This window comes from Candidozyma duobushaemuli, assembly GCF_002926085.2.
Source record: "Candidozyma duobushaemuli strain B09383 chromosome Unknown C_B09383, whole genome shotgun sequence".
Taxonomy (NCBI): Eukaryota; Fungi; Ascomycota; class Pichiomycetes; order Serinales; family Metschnikowiaceae; genus Candidozyma; species Candidozyma duobushaemuli.
In genome coordinates this window covers 773,549-793,438 of record NW_020289897.1, presented here as the reverse complement: position 1 = coordinate 793,438, position 19,890 = coordinate 773,549, and the positions used below count along the sequence as shown (strand labels likewise).

Sequence of the window (19,890 nt, the reverse complement as noted above, 5' to 3'; positions counted from 1 at the left end):
ACTCCCGGTTCCACCAACCAGCCTACACAGCATGATCGCCATCGATCTTGATTTTGCTGAGGGCCAATGGCAATACCATATATCAACCACCTTCTTCGTTGGTGTAATCTTACCCCTTCTATACTACGTGTACGAGAAATACGTTACCCCCAGACCGAACAAGTACAATAAGCTCGAAGCACCAAAAAAGCTCGTGTACCCTATTGCAGATGAAGCGAAGCCTCATTGGAAGGGTAAGAGGCTCTACTCGCCTAATATCGGCTTACGCGTGCCTGGTGAACCCACAAAGATCCAAAGTTACTGTCCAGCTACGGCACAGTTCTTGGGCACATTTGAGTGCACCTCTCGTAAGGAGATGGACGAGCAGATAAGAAAAGCTGAAGCTGCTCAGAAAGAATGGGCTCAATCAAGCTTTGTGGTCAGAAAACAGCTTTTGCGGACTCTCAATCAGTTCATTTTGGATAACCAGCAAGACATCGCACGCGTCGCTTGTAGAGACAGTGGAAAGACGAAGTTGGACGCCTCAATGGGTGAGATCATGGTCACTTTGGAAAAGATCAATTGGATCATTGCCCACGGCGAGAAAGCATTGAGTCCCTCAACCAGGGCTGGACCTTCATCTCTCCTTATGGGTCTTATGAAGCATGCCGAGGTTCGCTACGAACCTTTGGGTGTTATCGCGGCCATTGTGTCTTGGAACTACCCGTTGCATAACCTTATTGGTCCTGTTTTGGCAGCTTTGTTCAGCGGTAATGCTATTATTGTTAAATGCTCGGAGCAAGTCGTGTGGTCTTCTACGTGGTTCGTGGGTATGATACACGCTGCCCTTCGCCTGCTTGGCCTTAATGAGGACATTGTTCAATTGTGTTACTGCTACCCTGAAGATGCCGAGTACTTCACATCCCACCCAGGCTTGAAGCACATTACATTCATCGGCTCCAAGCCTGTTGCGCAGAAGGTTCTTCAGAGTGCCTCTACTGAATTGACGCCATGTGTTATCGAGCTAGGCGGCAAAGATTCAGTCATTGTGTTGGATGATATGTCCGACTACAACCCATTGTCGTCGGTCCTCTTGAGAGGCACTTTCCAGAGCGCAGGCCAGAACTGTATCGGAATTGAGCGTGTAATTTGTCTTCCAAAAGCTTACGAAGAACTAGTGCCAATCTTAGAAGAAAGGCTCCGCGGGTTCCGTCTTGGTTCGGATATCGATCAACTCGACGAGATTGACATGGGCGCTATGATTTCAGACAACCGCTTTGCTGCCATCGAAGAACTCATTGAAGATGCTGTGTCTAAAGGTGCTCGTCTTTTAGCTGGTGGAAAGCCTTATCTGCATCCTAACTACCCACAAGGACACTACTTTGAGCCAACTCTTTTGGTCGATGTGGATACATCCATGAAGATCGCCAACACCGAGGTGTTCGGCCCTGTTCTCACCATGATGAAAGCCACTGACGTTGATGATGCGGTCAGAATCTCGAACAGTACCGAGTTCGGTCTCGGCAATTCTGTCTTTGGGTCGTCCTTCAAGCAATGTAACGAAATTGCTCAACGACTCGAGTCTGGAAATGTCGCGATCAATGACTTCGCTACATTCTACGTGTGCCAGCTTCCCTTCGGTGGAATAAAGAAGTCTGGATACGGTAAGTTTGGAGGTGAAGAGGGATTGACCGGTCTTTGCAATGCCAAGTCCGTGGTCATGGACAAGCCACTCTTGAGACTACTCGGAGTCAAGACCGCGATCCCACCACCAATTGATTATCCGATTGCTGACGACAAAAAAGCATGGGGCTTTGTCAGCGGGCTTAATACTGCAAGCTACGACTCCCGCTTCTGGAAGATTGTTAATGGTTTCAAAAAATTAGCCAAGGGCGGCGCCTGAGGCTCTACATTGCACATAGACTGGAACGTTTAATAAAATCGCCGTTTACCGGCTGGTAGAAATGAACTCTTTGTATTTAAGCGTTGGTGTGCATCGCTGGTGTAGGGTTGGTGGCAGCATCAATCAAAATCTTGGTGACATCCTTCTTCTTCGCCTGGTACTGCTTCTTAATGTCTTGCAACTCCTTCTCGACCTGAGCATCAGCGTCCTTCTCGATGGAGTCATTCAAACCAGCATGGTCCTCCTCGTACTTCTTCAATTCCTTCTCCTTTTGCTCCTTGTATTGGTCAATTTCCTTCTGAGCATCCTGCTTGGCGCTCTTCAACCTCGTAGTTCTGTATTTTCTAGCCTCATTGACAATCTCGGCGGCGTCTTTTTCGGTCTTCAACAATGACTGGATGCTGGATGACATTATATGGAAATTGTGATAACTATACAGTTGGAGCTATCTGAGGTGTTTTCAGATTAGTGAACAGCGATTTTGGGTCACATGACTGCACCTGCTTGTAGCTACCGGCTATTTTGCAGCCAAAGTATATTACAAGATTTCTATATATAATTATTTCATGCAATCATTCGGCATAGTGCCCTTCTGCAATATAACGCAACATGTACTCGTCAATGTGACCCACGCCTTCGTCGTAGTCTGCATCGTCCAAGTTACCTCCCTTAACACCACGAGGTCCCTTGGCTTTGGGATCCTCTTTATTTTCTTCATTGAAGTCCTCGTCATCAACGGCAACTTCCTTCATGGCTTCCTTGGCCGCATTACGGTCTGCTTCATCTTCGGCTTGCGCTAAAATATCAACGTTCGCACTGTCGCCAATTGGGTTGTCAGGCAACTCAGAAATGATGCTCGTGTCGTTCACTAAATCTCTAACGGAGAACTTGCCCAAGTAGTCAGTTGTGAATTCACCCTCTTGAATAACAACATTGTCCAATTGTCTCTTTTGATTGGCTTTCTTGAGAATGTTGGACTCGATGGTGTACTCAGACACGAAACGATAAATGTGCACATCTCTCAGTTGTCCGATTCTATGACAACGATCTTGACACTGCTTATCCATAGCGGGATTCCAGTCAGAGTCGTAGAAAATGACAGTGTCAGCACCAGTAAGATTGATACCAAGACCACCAGACCTTGTTGATAAGATAAAGACCGGGATTCTAGGATCTCTGTTGAATTTCTCCGTCAATAATTGACGATCTTCGATTTTAGTGGCACCATCCAAACGCATATATCTGTGTCCATGGATGTTGAGGAATTGCTCCAAGATATCCAAGACTTTCGTCATTTGGGTAAAAATCAACGCTCTGTGGCCCTTTGGAATCAAATCCTGCAATAACGCAGCGAGCTTTTGCAACTTACCACAATCGAACTGAAGAAGTTGCTTATCTGGGAATGCAATCGAGAGCTTGACCTGTGCTTGATGGAATGGATTTGTAATTGCTCGTTCCTCAACACCAGCACGAACAGCATATTGAGTCTCAACAGGAATCATCTGGTCCTTCATATCGAGAGCAACCACACTAGGCGTCACAACACCATACTTCTCTATTGTGTCCTTCATGATCTCGGCTCTCCTTGGGATATCGTAAATCATGGAGTCGAGGAGCTCACAGCGAGGCTGGACAAAGACACCCTTCAACCTGTCAAGAACGGACAGTCCGAAAAGTGGTTTGCGGGAACATCTTAAATTGTTGAGGTACAACCAATGCTTCAATCTGTCTCTGTGCTCAATTTGCTCTTGCAATTTCAAAAACTTGTTCAATTGCACGACGTCGGTGTAAGATGGATCCTGTGCTTCCTTACCTTTCGCAATGATATCATCCAAGAACTGAATTTCCTTCTCGATCTCTTTACTTGACTTCAAACGATCACGACCCTCAGCAGCAAACCAGTTAAGATCGTCACTTTGGGCTATGTCCAAATTCAATACGGAGAAGTTGATATCATTCCTTGGCAAGCCTGTCAAAAGCTTTTTAACAGTCAGATCCTGAACCTTAAACGTATTGGCTACGTTCTTCGGAATTGCATACGAAGTAACAATGGGACGAACTTCGAAAAGGTCAGGGTGATTGCACACCTTTCTCAATTGCATCAAACAATTGATAATAGAAAGAAAATTACCAGACACCAAAGTCTCTTTCGTTTTCGCTCGAGACATAAAATCGTCATACAAGTACCTTTGACGCTTCGACAAGCGACAGTAAACAATGTGCTCGTACTTTCCAGGCATTTGCTTTTCCACATCCTTTTTCAAACGTCTTAAGAGATATGGACGAAGAACTTGATGCAAGCGTGCTACCGTATTCTTTGTCTCCTCGTCCAAACGTCCAGTAACGTTCTCGTCCATAACATCGCCCGTGCCAGTCTTTTCAAGAATTTTATCCACTGGTTTACCAAACCATTGCTGAAAGTCCTCAAAGTTCGCAAAGCCATCAGGCATCATCTGGTCCACCTTGGAAGAAGGCATAAGGAAATATAACAAGGACCACAATTCCATTAAATTGTTCTGCAACGGTGTACCGGTAAGCAATAATCTGTTCTCGGTGTTGAAGTTGAGCAATGCCTTCCACCTGTTCGATCTGAAATTTTTGATGTTGTGGGCTTCATCCAAGATCATGTATCTCCACTTACGACGCTTAAAGGAGGAATGGTCATGAACCACAAGCTGATAAGACGTGATGCACACATGGAATGTGTCAATCTTATTCCAGCCCTTTCTTTTTCTTGCTCTTTCTTGTGGAGAGCCGTAGTATGTCAAAACTTTGAAGCCAGGAGCAAACCTTTTAAATTCCATCTCCCAATTGAGCATCACAGAGGTGGGCACGATGATTAAATGTGGCCCCCAAATGTGATGTTCGCAGGCCAAGTACGAAAGCAAAGCAATTGTTTGAATTGTTTTACCAAGACCCATCTCATCGGCTAAAATACCGTTTGTATCGTTGTTGTACAAGCTCGCAAGCCAATTGAGACCTTGTTTCTGATAAGGACGCAATGATCCCCTGAGAAGTGATGGAACAGGAACGTCCTTTACTTTGAGTCCATTGATCTCTTCAATCTTCTCATCAGAAGTTGGCGTCTTGGGTTCTTCATCCTCAACCGTTGAACTGTCGCTGTCTTCAACCTTGTGTTTAGACACTTTCTTGCTGTAAAGGTCAGCAAGCCCGCCTGCCTCTTCCAGTTCCTCACCTTCTGACATGCTCACATCGTCTTCCGACTCAGAAGAGCTCTCCTCAGTCATCAGATCGTCAGACTGCTCTGATTCCAGCAATTTTTCGTCCTTCTTTTCGGAAAGCTCAGCAATCAATTTCTTTTGATCTTCGGTATATTCTGTTGGAGTGGACGGTGTAAGTTCCTTGACATCTTTTCCGTATAATGCAGCAAGTCCACCTGACTCGTCGTCAGATTCGTCTTCATGTTCCTCTTCCGTCTCCATGCGTGACGACGGCTCAGCCGAGCTTTCCATATCGGCATATTTCTTCCTGAGCTCCTCAACGGTGCATTCACTGTCTGGTTTATCAATTGTATTAGAATCCAGCTCAGCTTCGGATTCAGATTCTGACGACGAGAAGTTCTCAGAGTCCTGCTCCTCTTCATCATCATCAGAATCAGCCTCGGCAGCTGTGTTATCTTCCAGTGATTTGTTGAGTTGTGCTTCGAGAAGCTGGGTAGAATGCTCAAGCATTTTACTCAAATGCTCCCTTCCTTCTCTTTGTTTGAGCTCCTCCTCCTTCGCATGCTGGATGTGACGGTAGACCTTGTGAGCTTGAGACCAACGCTTTTTAACCGATTGAATAGCAAGACGACTGATCTTCTTAAGCGTCTGCTCACGCTCTTTCTCCAATCTCTCCTTCTCACCCCTCTTTCTCCTGAAATGCTGATCGACCATTTGTGCGACCTTTCTTGCCCTCGCTTGATGCAGCCTCCTCATTTGCTGATGAACTTTCAGAAATGAGACACCTTGATCGACGAAGTGATCCTGAAATGTCTGGTCATTGGTAGCACCTTGGATTTTCGGTGCGATGCAGCCTGTTTCTCTGAAAGGATCAGAAGTGAGTCTTTGGTTTGTGATGTTTGGAAGCATGACCTTTCTTCGCTCAACCTTTTCTCCATTGAGTTCGAAACGTTCTTCAACAAGTATCTTTTCGTATAGGCGCTTGAGAAGATGACGCTGATTCTCTAGCACACTGTCAAACTCTTCAGGAGTATTGTTGTAGTCTGGATTGGCATCATCAACTATCGGAGCTTTAAATTTTTCTTTAAGGAATGTGGATATTTTGTCCTCGACTGTGGGGACATAAAACTCGTTGGCTTTGCTGGATATAATTTGAAGGGGTTCTGGATCGAAGAGGGTAATTTCTCTTTCACTATCACCACCTCGTATGTCATCATTGCCTTCCAGGGGGCGCCACAGAGGGATATGTGACGGATGCGTTATCTTGAGTGGGGGAACAGTGAAGCTAATCCTCTGTAGTTTATAGTTCGTATCGATATCATGATCGTAATCCTCTTCTGAGTCCACCTCGGCCTCTACCTCAGCTTCGGCCTCAGAGGATGAGACTTCCTCTTCAGACTCCTGTTTGGGAATTGTCTTGACTTTGGACTTAGAAGGTTTTCTCAGAATTTTACTGGGTCCAGGCTCCACCTTTCGTTTCGTGGAGAAATCAAGCAAGCGCAATTCCTTGTTGGCACTTGATGCAATGACAGATTCCATGAATGGATATTTCTTTCGAAGCATTTCTTCCCTCTCCGCTATCTTTTTCTTTTGAAGACGCAAAGGAAGATCGTTCATGTCTTCGAGCAGGGCTTCGTCCCAAATGAGCTTGTATCCGTTCTGATCTATGAAGTATTCGAGAATTTCGGGAATCTGCTCATTGATAGATGGAGAAAAATCTCGTGGATTCCATTCCACCAAGGAACCGTACTCTTTTAGCTGGAAAAGTTCATTCACTGTGAGGTTGAAATTTGTGATTGTTTCCACGAGACTATGCTCCAACTCCAGAGCTCCTGACTTCTTTTTCTCAAGTTTGGGCTTTTTGGCCGAAACTTCTCGTGTGTCGCCGTTCATTCCTCGTTTTGAAACTTTAAGTTGGTTTGAATAATCCACGGTGGCACCCCTTGTACTGCGCTTTGCGGAGCTCAGTTGGGGGCCATCTGGGATACCTTTCCCTCTACCTGGACCATTAAAGCCCATATTGTTGAATTCGAGGACGGGAAGGTGTATTACCAAATGGGTGCTGAGAAGGTGAAGCCAAAATGTTTATCATGAAAGAAGAGACGAGTATTACCACTATGCAGGAAAATATCAGGGTTCGGGCTCCGAATGAGCCAGTGGTCCCTCTAACGGAAGAGGGAGTTGTAAGATTGATTATTTGGTTGAATCACCTTGGATTTTCAATGAGAGGGTTTCTTTCAGGGAGTCCTTGGTTCCGAGTATTTTACAAAATTTGAGCAGTTTTGGCAATCTAAAGCTGCGAAAGTCCACTGCGAAGCTTCTTTATGTGATCTCCAGGATTGTGCATTAGTTTGAAAAGTAAAGGAATTTCACCATAATTCGAAGGTCAAACAGTTTGAGCTTAAGTTGGAATTTTGTGAGCAGGGAATGCTTTGTCGTTGAATCTCAGGGGTTAATATATACTGCTCATTCTGTTAGACCTTTATCGATTTCTCTACTTTGTTTGTGCACTAGGTTTGCTTCAGCCTACGGTGGACGATCTTATTTTCGTGTGATTAAATGCTATGGTTTATGATACAATCAGGCCTTGATGAACTCAGCGTTGGCGTCCTCGTATGCCGTTTGCTGGGCCTTCACGTCAGCGTCATCAGACAAGACACCAGCCTCATTGGCGGCCTCATCAGTCTTGACTTTGTAGAAGTAGTCGGTCTTCTCAGATCCAGAGCCCAAGTCTTTGGCCAAACCGTTGTATGGATACGATCTAGGCATAGCAGGCTTCTCTGGGTTGAGCTCAAGGAAGTAAATACCAGCAGCAATGGCAAGGATGGTGGAGAAGAAAATGGCGTTGTGCTTCAAAGCAGTCTTGTCAGACACAAACAGGAAGTGGTCTGGAGACCAGATATCGTACATGTCGTCGTTGAAGTTCAATTTGTCACCGAAGTTTCTTCTTAACTGTGGGAAGTCATACTTGGCATATGGGTCCTTGTTCTGTGCAAGCTCTGGCTCTGGGTTTGGGTAGTCAGCCATTTCTGGGTGTGCTGGGTCGGTTAACTTGATAACCTTACCAGTAGCATGGTCTGTGATGGTTGTTTCTGTAGTCAAGCATCTAACACCACCAAGAGAGACACGTGGGAGCCTAGCGGCAGTTCTAAGACCCAATCTAAACAACATTGTGGTTCTAAAGGGTCGTTTGTACTTGGTGTAGGTGAATGTATGAGGGTGTTTTTCTGCCCAATTAGAAGATGGTGAAAAACAATTGTTGCGCGCACGCCCAGTATATACTGATAGAGATAGAGATCTAAGACAGAAGTTTGAAGAAATTGGTAATAAGTTGTAAGAGTTTTCGTATCTTGCTGCCACAAGCGATGTTTGCTCATTAGCTCTCTTTTTGGCATGGCGATTACAGATGGATTAGGCGTCGTTATATTGACATGCTAAGTACTGTTCAGTATAAGTTATGCATTGTGGGTGTCCCCTCCTTCCTCTAGTGTTCTTCATCTCTACTTTCTCAACTGTGGTTCGCCAAACTTGATGTCCTTGATTGGAGACTTCTCGGACTCGGCGAAATCTAACAAGCCTTCGAAACCAGGAAGGTTTGAGCCAGTGTACTTGCCCAAGTAGCCGAAGCCAATGAAGATAGGGGCAAAAGCGAAAAGAATAAAAGAATTCCTTGCGTTCCAGTACAGGTGGATTGGTGGAGGGTTGGTGTTGAAGTTGTACTTGTTGTTGAAAGGAGCGGCCTTGACGGATTCAGAGGCATGGCTGGCATGCGACTGGAATCTCTTGGAAACACGGGCAGCAGCACGAAGACCGGCTGATCTGGAGAACATTGTGTAGTTTGTTTAGATGAAGCCTAGGTGAATTGAGTAATACGATTTTTGAGTTTTTTATTGGTGCACCAGACCTTGTGGTCAATATGCAGGCGATTCACTACAGTTCAATTCCACTTCTGAAGAATATCACTTGGAGGGTCGGGAGTGGACTCAAAAGAAGAAATTGATTGATTTCAAATGACGCTTCTGTTTATAGCCACACATGGTTCCCTTCAAGGTTCAAATAGATGGGAAGGTCGCTCTAGGTGATCAAGTCCTATACCTGATGACACCATTTTTTTCTTATCTTGATTATTCGAAGTTAGATGGTAAAAGAAAGCGGGTAATTTCATTGTATTGAAGTGTTTGAGTCCATCTTTTCTTTCAACTACTTAGTTGCCAGATGGTTAAGTAGCTTCTCAATGGCAATGGCTGCGAAATCAACGCAGATCCAAGAAACTCAAACATCGAGGCCAGAAAGTCCTAACTCTGATTGTCAAAGAAACAGTCTGTCTTTTCGCCTATCAAATTAAACTGGTGGGTTTGGATGAATTCGTCAATATTGGATTGCCTAGCAATGAAGTAGGTGCAGCTGACTCACTATACCCATATATCATCATCTCAATACCGAGAGATCTATCGCTCAGCACGATACATCACCATCAAGATTTAATAGGTGACATGATCTACGATTGAAAAGACCACATTATTTCAGCTCTGCCGCTTAAAGCCTTTTCAGCGTGGTATGTCTCTAAAATCTGTATTCTTCATATAGACCTGCGTGGGAACCTACTACAGACGCATCAAGTTCCATCGTTGTATCACTAATGTCCTACTATCCAGGCGGCAGACACGGTGCCGATCTGTACAGACCTCAGGATTCTCGTGGATATAACCAGAATGGAGGCGGAAACAGTTCTTCAAGAAGCCGCTTCCAACAGTACGAGAATCGTGGATCTCACTATAGACCAAACCAGGGAAGGGGTAGCTATCTGAGCTATCAAGGAGGCCAAGGCCGTCAAGGACGTTATCATCAGCCTCGACAGGGAGGAAGCCATCTGGTCTACTCGCAGGGTCAGCCTGATACGCAATTGTGGATGGGAGATTTGGATCCTTCGTGGACTGAAGATGCCATTATAGCGATGTGGAATCAGGTAGGCGAGTCCCCAACGAACGTGAAGATAATGAGAGACAAAACCGGCAAGCCACTGTACTGCTTCGTGACGTTTGCAAGCCCGAAGGAAGTAGCTAGTGCTATCCAGAAGAATATGATGCTGGTACCGGGAACTAACCGTCACTTCAAGCTCAATTACGCATCTGGAGGGGGACGTTCCGACCAGTACGGTTCACAGCAGCGTGCTGGACCAGGACAAAGGCACAATGTTTATGCTCAGAACGAGTGGTCCTTATTTGTCGGGGATTTGGCGAATGAGGTGACTGACCCAATGCTTTTCAACCACTTCAACAAGGAGTTCCCCGGAGCGGTACACCAGGTGAAGGTCATTACGGATTTTCAAACCAAAGCTAGTAAAGGATTTGGGTTCGTGAGGTTCAACAACGAAGAGAGCCAGCAAAAGGCATTGCAGTCTATGAATGGATCAATGTTGGCTGGCAGAGCTCTACGAGTAGGACAGGCCTCTAAAAACGACACTGGCGATTACAAAAAGACGGCTCAAGAGACTGGCGTGCCCGATGCTGTCAAGTTGAATCAATATCACCCACCTTTGGGACCATTTACAGACCCGAACAATACAGTGATTAAGATCAAGGGCATCACAACGGCAATCACCAGAGATGAGCTTCTCGGCCATTTCCTACCTTTTGGCAGTATAATTTTCTGCAAAGTAAACTACAGGGAAGGCATTGCACACATCAAGTACTTGAACAGGCGGGAAGCTGAAATGGCAATGCTATATATGTACGGCTTTATCATCAATAATTGCCGAGTTGCCCTTCGATGGGGTCGTGACGAGAGAGCTGAGACAGGAAGACTTAATTTCAAGCCAGGTGAAAAGACTGAGAAGTACACTGCTGCTAAAAAACCTCCAATGTATACTGGCGATTTCAACACAAATGTTGTGTTCGAGGATTTGAGCAAAGAGGAGCTCGATGCCTTGCAGTTGCATTCACTGGCTCAATATCCATCCCAGGCCGAGCTAGACGAAAGAGAAGCCCAGCGTAAGAAGGAGCGCGACGAATACTTGAGCCTGGCCTTTTAATTATAACGAGTGAGCTTCTTCATCGGGTCCTGGACAATTCGCAGCCATATCCTCAGAATCTGAGAACTGAATCAGACAATAGATGCAATAGAGGAAGTTACTTCGTGAAAAGTCAATGAGCTCAGCGAGCTGTTCTAAAGGTTGCTTCGCTTGGAAGGAGCTCAATTCCTCATCTGGCTCTTCATCAGGTTGACTGGTCTCCTGATCGATTAAAACACGTTTCCTGGGCAAGTCAGAGACGGATTGAAGAGCTAGAGAACGCCACAATATGTTGACTTTGGCAGCATCCTCTTTTTTCAAAACCGATTCGTCATCTCCCGAGGCAGTGAAACAGAATCGTTGAAGTTTCAACACCGTATTAGCAGCATTTTGTTGATGGAGCTGTTGCTTACGCTGACTGACTAATTGGTCAATGTCTTGCTTTTCCTCAGCCTCCGATTTTTCGACGATTGAAGTGGCTCCAATTCCTAACCGATTCTTCTTTTGGACTGCTTGTATGGGTTCTTTGATGCCCGTGTCCGAGCCACCTAGACTGTCGCCGATTTTGAAACCCATCTTTTGCATCATCGCAAGTCCCACAGACTTTGTCTCAAACAAGGAAGTATCTTGTGTTTGTGCTTTTGACAGAGGAGGTTTTCCATCGTCCTCTTCCACGGTGAAGCTCATATAGTCTTCGACAGGTTCCGTTTCCTCCAATTTCGGTGTGCTTTCTAACTTCAACTTCTTCACAGGCCTTTTAGGCATGTCATGATCGCTCTCGTCATCGTCATCACTTGAACCAAACACATTCTTCATCTCAGTTCATTGTTGGGTCTGTGGTTCATCTGATAGTACTTGGTGCGAACCGCACTCGCAGCGACAAAGTTAACTACTAGTTATCACCAAACCTACACGCTCGTTTATGCTACCTCATAAGAACAATCAGCCCACGAGTTCCTTACCGGTCTCACGTGTCGGACTGTCTGTCAAACTTAATCATCTTGCCGTTCCAGGCCTGAATAGTCGGCCCACGTCGAGACCGAACACTCCCAGTGCATATGTCACCTCGTCATTGAACCCAACGAAAAACATGCCGGTCATATCAACGTCGGTGAATTCTAAAATAAAAAATCAGGATGAAGCTCGGCAATTTGAAGAACTTGACATCATCAGCAGCATTAGAGAGTTTGAAAGTGAGCTTGTGGAACTCTCACTGAGCATATCCTCTTTTCGAGAGGAAAACATCCCCGAACATGTCAAAAGCCTAATCCAACTAGATAAAAAGATTTCTGCTGAGCAACAAAATCTTCGCCGGCATCAAGAATATGGTGCTGAGATCGAAACACTCCAGAAGGAAAATGATGAATTGAGCCAGGAGAGCAGTAGGCTTCTCAAGGAATTAATATCTTGTCGAGCAGATTTGAAGAAGCTTCCCAGACTACCGGCGGCAAGTTCGTCTACAAGAGAGTCGAGACTCAAGGAGATTGGAGTGCAAGAATTGCTTGACTACTCCATGACCCTAGCGAAGTTTTCCAAAGCCCCGACCACTGCCAACGGTCAATTGCCCCATCCCAATAATTTCATCTGGCCTGCCGAGGATGCTTTGAGAAGGGGTTTACTTGCATTAACATCGCTCAAGCCTGATGAAGTCATCAAGGCAGAGCTTGGTGAGACCGAACCAGCAGAAGAAGAAAAGGTGGAGGAAGACGATGTTGAGATGGAGGATGTGGCAGACATGGACGCACCTTCGACTAATATGAAGATGGGGCCTTCGGCACCAGCAAGGAAAGCAGAACCGGTAAAGGCGCCGGAGGCCCTCAACTTGGACCTCTTCGATGGTGATGATTCGGATGATTCAGATTAAATATATACATAACTCATTCACGGATAGTTCAGTGGGAACTAAACAACTCACTTGGGTGCTCAAAAGTGTCTGTAGTGTACTTTTTGCTCAACAACCAATCCAATTCAAGCTGGTTGGAGTATGGACGACCTGACTCGATATGCTCTTTGACCAAGTCAGCCAAGCCAGAGATGAACTCCTCGTCGTCATTGAAGGAAGAGGCACGTTTGATGATCTTGGGGTTTTTGGCGTCTTCCATAAGCTCAATGTCTAGTTCGTGCAAGGTCTCAATGTGGTCAGAGGTGAATGCAATTGGGACCAAAATGAGACCCTTGACGTCATCCTGGAGCTCCAACTTCTCCACAATGCTAGTAGTTTGGGCGCCCAACCAAGGCTTGGGGCCAACCTTGGACTGCCAGACCAATCTGTAGGGATTCTTGAATTTCAATCTCTCCATGACGGCGTAGACAGAGGCAGCAACTTCAGCAGGGTACGAATCACCACGGTTTACAATCTCCATGGGCAAAGAATGAGCAGAGAACAAAATCACAACCTTGTCTCTGTCCTCAGCAGGAAACTCCAGAAGCTTATCGTTGATGAATCTGGCGAATGGGCTCACCAAACATTCCGCCTTGGGCCATCTATCAATGAAGGACCACTTGACGGTCTTCTCTGGATCGTAGATTTTTCTCTGACGGAACAACTCATGCATGGAAGAGGCTGACGTTGAGCTGGACCACTGTGGGTACTGGGAGAAGGCAACGGCTCTAGTAACACCGTCCTCCTTCATCTTGGCCAACATATCTTCAGTCAATGGTTTTGCGTATCTGAAAGCAACATAAGGTTTATGAGGAGCCAGCTGGGGCAGGATCTCGTCCAACCTCTTGCACACTCTATCACACTGGTACTCTGACCAATATCTAATGGGAGATCCTCCACCAATCTCGTTGTACTTCTCTTCAATGCTCTTGGTTCTCAACCTAGCAATGACTTTGCCCATGATCCCTTGCAAAGGTCCAAGCGGAATCAAGTCCTTATCCGAAAACAAACGCATTAGAAAGTCATTCGTTTCATTGGCCTTGTTGGGTCCTCCCATATTCATGAATACCACTCCAGTGGCGGTGGAGGCTGGGGAAGTAGAGGAAGTAGAGTTCCATCTGAGGCGACCGATGGGTAATCTTGCAATTGATCTGAACATGTCAATCTTCAATGTGGCGAGCCTCGGGGAAAAAGGTATTTAAGTATTCTGGCAGAAATCAACTTCTAAAAGAGAACATCACAAGATGGCGCCGTTTGCTCTTGAAGCGCGAGGTTGCGGGCCTGCACGGCCCAGACTATTGCGTATTACACATGAGAAAGTTTGCAACCAGCCGGTGCGAGATTGTCAGCATTGAATGTCATCCTAATGACAGGGAATTATTCCGCCTTCTCCGTCTTCTCCTTCTTCTTCTCTAATGTCCGCTTCTGTTCCTCGATGATCTCTTCGATCTCGTTGGTAAAATTTCTATAGGCCTCTCTCAAGTCCCTGATGTCGTTCTCGTATCCTTTGCGGTCTTTAAACGACTCCCAGGCTAGTTGGATTTCACGAACATCCTCTTCAAGTTCCTCTTTGGTGAGCGATTCGAGCTCGTCAATCGAAGGAAGTCCAAGCAAAGGCATTTCATGAGAGGTTTCTCTCTGGAGAACCTTTCCAACCGTATGGTGAACCTGTTCAGTCTCCTCAGGAGAAAGTTTGTGCTCCTCTTTCTTCTTCTCAGCCAAGACATGGCTGGCTTGATAAGATTGAAGGAATTTGACGACGGGGACCTTGAAAGGACCTTTGAAGATGAAGAGCGTTAATGCTGTAATAACGATGACGTAAAAGTACACCGTACTCCAGCAATAAAGCGAGAGCGGCAAGTCCAAAATGACGAATGGCTGCACGATGAAGCCAAACGCAAGTTGTGTCACAAAGTATGAAACAATGTCATAATAGATTTTGGTACTCTTTGGCGTCTTGGCATCGGCTTCCAAAAAGATCGGACGGATGTTCTTACGGTAAATCTTGCCCAAAGTCTGCAACAAGGCACCCATGACAAATGTAAGGTAGTACCCGGGTCTAGTACCGTGCCATGCAGCACTGGTGGCGAATGTGCAAAGAGTGCTCTTGAAGCCGGGTTTCTTCCCAGGTCTTGCCAATCTGACATACACATAGTGTTTCAACCACTTGTTAGTATTCATGTTCCAGGCTTCTAGACAAGCATGCACGTTCTGGCCCGTTTCAAAGGCCAATGGGTCGATGTTCTGAACCCTGTCCCATCTAAACAGATCAGTATCTGGATCGTAACCGTTGTAGCCAATACCACACAAAATACACGCGCCCTCTGCGATCAGCCAGATAGTGTAGTACTTGAGTCTGTAGGTAAGTCCAAGAACCCACAAGTAGAAAATTCGGAAGACAAACGACTTATCTGTAACAAAGCTCTTGTCAAGAGCATAGTCTAAAGACACAAACTTAGGCATAGTGACAAAAAGCGCAGCCCAGAACAAACCCTGGAGGACCTTTGAAAATGCCTGCTTACCGGACTTAGGAATTCTTCTTCTTCTGCGCTTTCCTGGACGCCTTTCCTCTGGGACATCGTCAAACAAAGTAGAATGGATGAACCTGTCATAATCGATGTAGTCAAACGCAGGACCCGTCATAAGAGAGGGGTAGAAGAACACATATCCCAAGTATGGCAAAAGATTGGGGTGCTTCTTGATCACTCTTTCTCTGGTGTACAGAGTCAATTGCTCCTTAGGTACCGTGGCATCGTGCACATTCCAACCAAAGGCCGAGAGCTTCATCACCATCACCATCTGAGCACCAGTAATGTCAATCACCGTGGCATCGTAATCCTGGAAGAATTGCAAAAGAACATGAGTCGAGAGCAAGTGTCCCATCAAGAATAGGAAGTTGATCCATGGCATATAGCTTGTTCTTAAGTACCTGGTGATGAAGTACGTGCCCATGGAAGAGATCAACAATGACCGTAAACCGGAACCAAGCTCGCAGATCACAAATACATAGAAGGAGGAAACGGCAATGATGTACCAGTTCTTTGCTGAGTAGTTTTGATCGGGGAGTCTCTTGAAGATAATGCTGAATGGGAATGACAATGCTGTACAAACGAGAATCTTCACGTTTGCCTCATCGAGCCCACTCAGCTCCAGTAGAAAAGTAATGCCCTGGCGCACTAAGTTTATCAGCATTGTGCGTTGAGATGGGCTATGTTGCGGTGTTGATCTCACGAAGTGACTACTGAAGGATGATGTGGTAGCGCATACAGAGCAAAGGAGCGCGGTGCGGCTAACCTTCGGGAAATTACATAGTGACAGCTTCTTGCCTGATTTATACCTCTCTGGCTGACGCCATTTTGTACCCCGCTTCTAATGCCTGTGTGATGTTGTCGTTCTTGTAAGGGATCGTGGTGAGAACAAAGGCGATATCGTTCCACTGCTTCTCGGTCTCGGACTTCATCAAACGCACCAAAAGCTTCTCCGAGAGTTGCTTCTGGTGTTTCTCCTTGTCAATGTACAACACAAGGAACTTGATGATTCTCTTCATCGCGTCCTTGGACAATGTGTCATCATTGGAGAGACCACTGAAGATATCAATGAAAGCATTGTAGATAGCATTGTCCTTTGTAGCCAACTCAGTAAAGAACAAGCGGCACATATCACTGATGCCTTGGTCTGGGTTTTCAAGACATTTAGCCATTGATGAGAGTTGACCCTTAACCTTCACTTGGCCTGCCAAGATCAAGAAGGTAACAGTCATGAGACAAGTTCTTTGGACCATAAGATGGTCATCGGTGAGACGGCGATAGAGGAAGTCGGTATTCTCATCCACCAAATTGTTGAAGCAAACTGCCATGTCACCAAGACCAAGTACACAATTAGAACGGATCACCGGATCCTCAGATTTTTCCATGATTGTGATGAACAACGGCAAGTTTGCCTCACAGAATTTGGACGAAACGCACATCAACTTTGATAGACAAAGCACCGCTGATCTTTGAAGTATTCCATTGTTGTAGGCTTTTCTGTTCAGACAGATCTCGGTTACCAAAGAGCCAAATTTCGCCAACAAGGACTTCTCCCCAAAAAGGATCTCAGTCTCTCTGATGAAAACGACAACATCTGTGAAGTCGTCTTCAGACGTGCCACCAATCATTTCAAGCTCATTTTCAGCAGCATTCTCCTTCCTTTGATTGCTCTTTTCCGCTTCTAAATCATGCTTCATTTTCTTAAACTGGGCCTCAAGCTTCTCAAGGTGCTCAATAGTTTTGATTGCAACATGGCCCACAATGAAGAGAAGTTGTGCGAGTGAAGATGTTTTTGAATCCTCCTCTGCTTCGGTCACAAAAACGTCTCTTGTCTTCGACTTTATGATATCGTCACAAAGCACAATAGGATTTGTTATAATACGGAAGATTGCGTCAATCGCTTGTTCTGCCACGGGGAACCATTCCCTTTGGGGAGTGTAACATAACAAGATGGCCTTCAACCTGTCTGCAGCTTCGCTATCCTCTGCAAACATTCTCTCGGTCGTTCGTTTCTTCAGAGGTTGCACGATTTTTAATAAGGTTGCACACGAATGCTTGCAAAGAACCAAATCCAGCCTACCAATCGAGCCCAACCCAATCTCGAGCAAAGACTTCAAACCACATTGGACGATAGCTGGATTGGCCGAGGACACCATACCTAGAACAATGATAGCACCATGGATCTGAGCTTGCGAGTAACGCGAGTCACTAGATCCAGCCTTGCTGTAGATGTACCACAACAGCTCGATCATAGCCCAGTCTATTAATTTTCCTTCGTAGATCATGCACATGAGCTTTTCCAAGGATGCTAAGTCTGCAACTGTGGCATTGATGGTGATCTTGATCAAATTACGTGCTTTCATCTCGGCAGCCTGTTGAGCGGTGATGTCTGAAGGAGTGGTAAGAAATAGAAGTTTGTAGCACTCGACTAGCTGAGTAGCAATGGATTTACCTTCATCTGAAGATCCCTTCATCCAAACAAGATGGAGCATTTTCCTTATACCTTGACTTGCATTCTCAACTCCATAGGCGTCTGCGCAGACCAAAAAATCCATGGCCTCAAGTACCTCGTTTCTGTTCTTAGAAAACAAGAGAGAAGATGTGATCGCAACACCTCTTTCAAGCTTTTTGATGAGCGCTAAAGCACAGTTGTGGTATTCCCAAAGCTTCATCAAACTCTTGACCTTGTCAAAGTCTGCATCATTCTCCACTTCGGCATTTTCCTCTTCTAGGATATTCTCTCCTGTTTCTTTCTCTCTCTCGTTGTTTTCCCCGTCGACATCCATTGCGTCTCCTTCATTTTGCTCCGCAGGCGATTGTGGTGTCTCCTCCTCTGACTTATCAATGTCGTTCTGGTTCACGAACTTTTGGAAGTAGCGTTCCGGCACAACATGCTGACTGGCAGCCTTAAGGTCATCAAGTTTTCTCTCCCAACGACTGTACAGCATACGAAATGCTTCTTGGGACGTAAAAGGGTGTTCAATTAAGATCTTCGATAGGAGCTTGATTGCGTTTCTACGCACCAAAGTACTTCTGTCGTAGAGTCCAGTTACAGCCACGTTCATGACTTCTTGATACCATTCGTTGGCAGGTCCAACGTCAAGATCTTTCGAATCGGGGGTCTCCAAAGCCGCCACAACGTAGTCCTTCACGGGGGCGTTGTTGAAAACCTTCACCATAGCCTGAAGGGCTTTCGTTCTGGCAAATGGATTCTGATCGAGTGTTCTTTGCTTAAGCAATGAGAACAACTTACCGATCAGCTTCATACTGATCTCAGCGCGTTCATCTTCTGAAGAGCTTGTACTGCTGTGAAGTGTTTTGAACGCATCAACAACAATGTTACCGCATGTTTCAATAACCGAGCATCTAAGCGATTGGTTTGTGTTATCCAAAATTTGGCTAATGGAGGCCATTTGTCTCATGATTAATCTAGGACTGACCTCTGACACTTTGACCAAGAACTCAGAAACAGCCTTGGGTCCATTTGTATCGTTTGCATTGAATTCGAGTTGACTGATCTCTAGAAGTATATCTTCTGAGAGCTTGATATGATCGAATGACTTCTCTAAAGTATGAAGTAATTCGGCCATATACTGTGGTAGATGTGGGTAGTATGTCAAGGATTGGATGACGGAGTTTTGAACTGTTTCCTCGCTACCATGGCGTGTGACTGCAAAGGAAATGATACGAAACATATATATCCGAATGGTGTTGACCTTCATCCTCTCAGGGAGCTCCATGAGATGAAAAACGGGTCGAAGAAACAAATCTAGGAATTGATTTTTCTCGGGAGTGGTGACAAAGATTTTGGATAGATCCAATTGCAAGCAGTTCAGCACGGACGATAATGCATCGTCTACCTGCTGACAATTGTTCTTCCACAGCACGGAGGTTTGCTTTTGTCTTGCGGAAGTACTGGTGGGGAAATCTTCTCGTGATAGATAATTAAGGAGTACAAACATTAGGTAGCCATACTTTTCCAAGCACAGTTTGAGCACGTCTAGCATATCTACATAATCGCCTTCTTCTATCATAAGTGTGCATTGACGCGATGCATTCGTAAGCGATGATGATATTAGATAATTGACTTGCTTCTTGTGTTTGGGATCGAGCTGCTGAAATCCGTGGGCCATGTCTATGAGTTCTTCTAGAAGCTCGCTGTTGTGATGGATGGCTTCCCAGCTATGTGCTAAAGCGTGCGTTGCATGGGAAAGCTTATCATCGATATTGGAGTTATCAACCTCATAGTCTTTTTGAACGTCAAAGGCACTGTAAAAGGTGGATAGGCTGAACTCCATGATGGACGCTTTGTTTTGGTTTGATCTGATGAGCGCACTCCGCTAACGTCTAAAGTCGCACCCAGTGTTTTGTCACGTGAGCAAAATCAGATGCATAGAGCGCGTAAT

The 19,890-nt window shown here is 45.5% G+C and overlaps 10 protein-coding genes across 10 annotated transcripts; 3 read left to right on the top strand and 7 right to left on the bottom strand. All coding sequences in view use genetic code 12, as the record gives it.

Moving 5' to 3' along the window:
• Nucleotides 1-31: 31 nt before the first annotated feature.
• Nucleotides 32-1,882, top strand: MSC7 (meiotic recombination directing protein; the record flags this gene model as incomplete). The annotated part of the gene is made up of 1 exon (XM_025481721.1): nt 32-1,882. The coding sequence occupies one exon, from the start codon at nt 32-34 to the stop codon at nt 1,880-1,882; it is 1,851 nt and encodes a 616-aa protein (XP_025336339.1).
• A 76-nt stretch (nt 1,883-1,958) lies between these two features.
• Nucleotides 1,959-2,294, bottom strand: VMA10 (H(+)-transporting V1 sector ATPase subunit G; the record flags this gene model as incomplete). Its single annotated transcript, XM_025481720.1, has 1 exon — nt 1,959-2,294. The coding sequence occupies one exon, from the start codon at nt 2,292-2,294 to the stop codon at nt 1,959-1,961; it is 336 nt and encodes a 111-aa protein (XP_025336338.1).
• Nucleotides 2,295-2,454: 160 nt separating this feature from the next.
• Nucleotides 2,455-7,083, bottom strand: SWR1 (chromatin-remodeling protein; the record flags this gene model as incomplete). Its single annotated transcript, XM_025481719.1, has 1 exon — nt 2,455-7,083. The coding sequence occupies one exon, from the start codon at nt 7,081-7,083 to the stop codon at nt 2,455-2,457; it is 4,629 nt and encodes a 1,542-aa protein (XP_025336337.1).
• Nucleotides 7,084-7,644: 561 nt separating this feature from the next.
• CXQ87_003235 (uncharacterized protein) lies at nt 7,645-8,235 on the bottom strand (the record flags this gene model as incomplete). Its single annotated transcript, XM_025481718.1, has 1 exon — nt 7,645-8,235. One exon carries the CDS (start codon nt 8,233-8,235, stop codon nt 7,645-7,647), a length of 591 nt encoding a protein of 196 aa, XP_025336336.1.
• Nucleotides 8,236-8,564: 329 nt separating this feature from the next.
• On the bottom strand, nt 8,565-8,894 carry CXQ87_003234 (uncharacterized protein; the record flags this gene model as incomplete). Its single annotated transcript, XM_025481717.1, has 1 exon — nt 8,565-8,894. One exon carries the CDS (start codon nt 8,892-8,894, stop codon nt 8,565-8,567), a length of 330 nt encoding a protein of 109 aa, XP_025336335.1.
• Nucleotides 8,895-9,703: 809 nt separating this feature from the next.
• Nucleotides 9,704-11,095, top strand: CXQ87_003233 (uncharacterized protein; the record flags this gene model as incomplete). The annotated part of the gene is made up of 1 exon (XM_025481716.1): nt 9,704-11,095. The coding sequence occupies one exon, from the start codon at nt 9,704-9,706 to the stop codon at nt 11,093-11,095; it is 1,392 nt and encodes a 463-aa protein (XP_025336334.1).
• A 52-nt stretch (nt 11,096-11,147) lies between these two features.
• On the bottom strand, nt 11,148-11,890 carry CXQ87_003232 (uncharacterized protein; the record flags this gene model as incomplete). The annotated part of the gene is made up of 2 exons (XM_025481715.1): nt 11,148-11,161; nt 11,197-11,890. The coding sequence occupies 2 exons, from the start codon at nt 11,888-11,890 to the stop codon at nt 11,148-11,150; spliced, it is 708 nt and encodes a 235-aa protein (XP_025336333.1).
• Nucleotides 11,891-11,996: 106 nt separating this feature from the next.
• MED4 (Med4p) lies at nt 11,997-12,938 on the top strand (the record flags this gene model as incomplete). Its single annotated transcript, XM_025481714.1, has 1 exon — nt 11,997-12,938. One exon carries the CDS (start codon nt 11,997-11,999, stop codon nt 12,936-12,938), a length of 942 nt encoding a protein of 313 aa, XP_025336332.1.
• A 28-nt stretch (nt 12,939-12,966) lies between these two features.
• HEM15 (ferrochelatase) lies at nt 12,967-14,115 on the bottom strand (the record flags this gene model as incomplete). Its single annotated transcript, XM_025481713.1, has 1 exon — nt 12,967-14,115. One exon carries the CDS (start codon nt 14,113-14,115, stop codon nt 12,967-12,969), a length of 1,149 nt encoding a protein of 382 aa, XP_025336331.1.
• A 218-nt stretch (nt 14,116-14,333) lies between these two features.
• Nucleotides 14,334-19,782, bottom strand: CXQ87_003229 (uncharacterized protein; the record flags this gene model as incomplete). The annotated part of the gene is made up of 2 exons (XM_025481712.1): nt 14,334-16,103; nt 16,294-19,782. 2 exons carry the CDS (start codon nt 19,780-19,782, stop codon nt 14,334-14,336), a joined length of 5,259 nt encoding a protein of 1,752 aa, XP_025336330.1.
• Nucleotides 19,783-19,890: the final 108 nt, after the last annotated feature.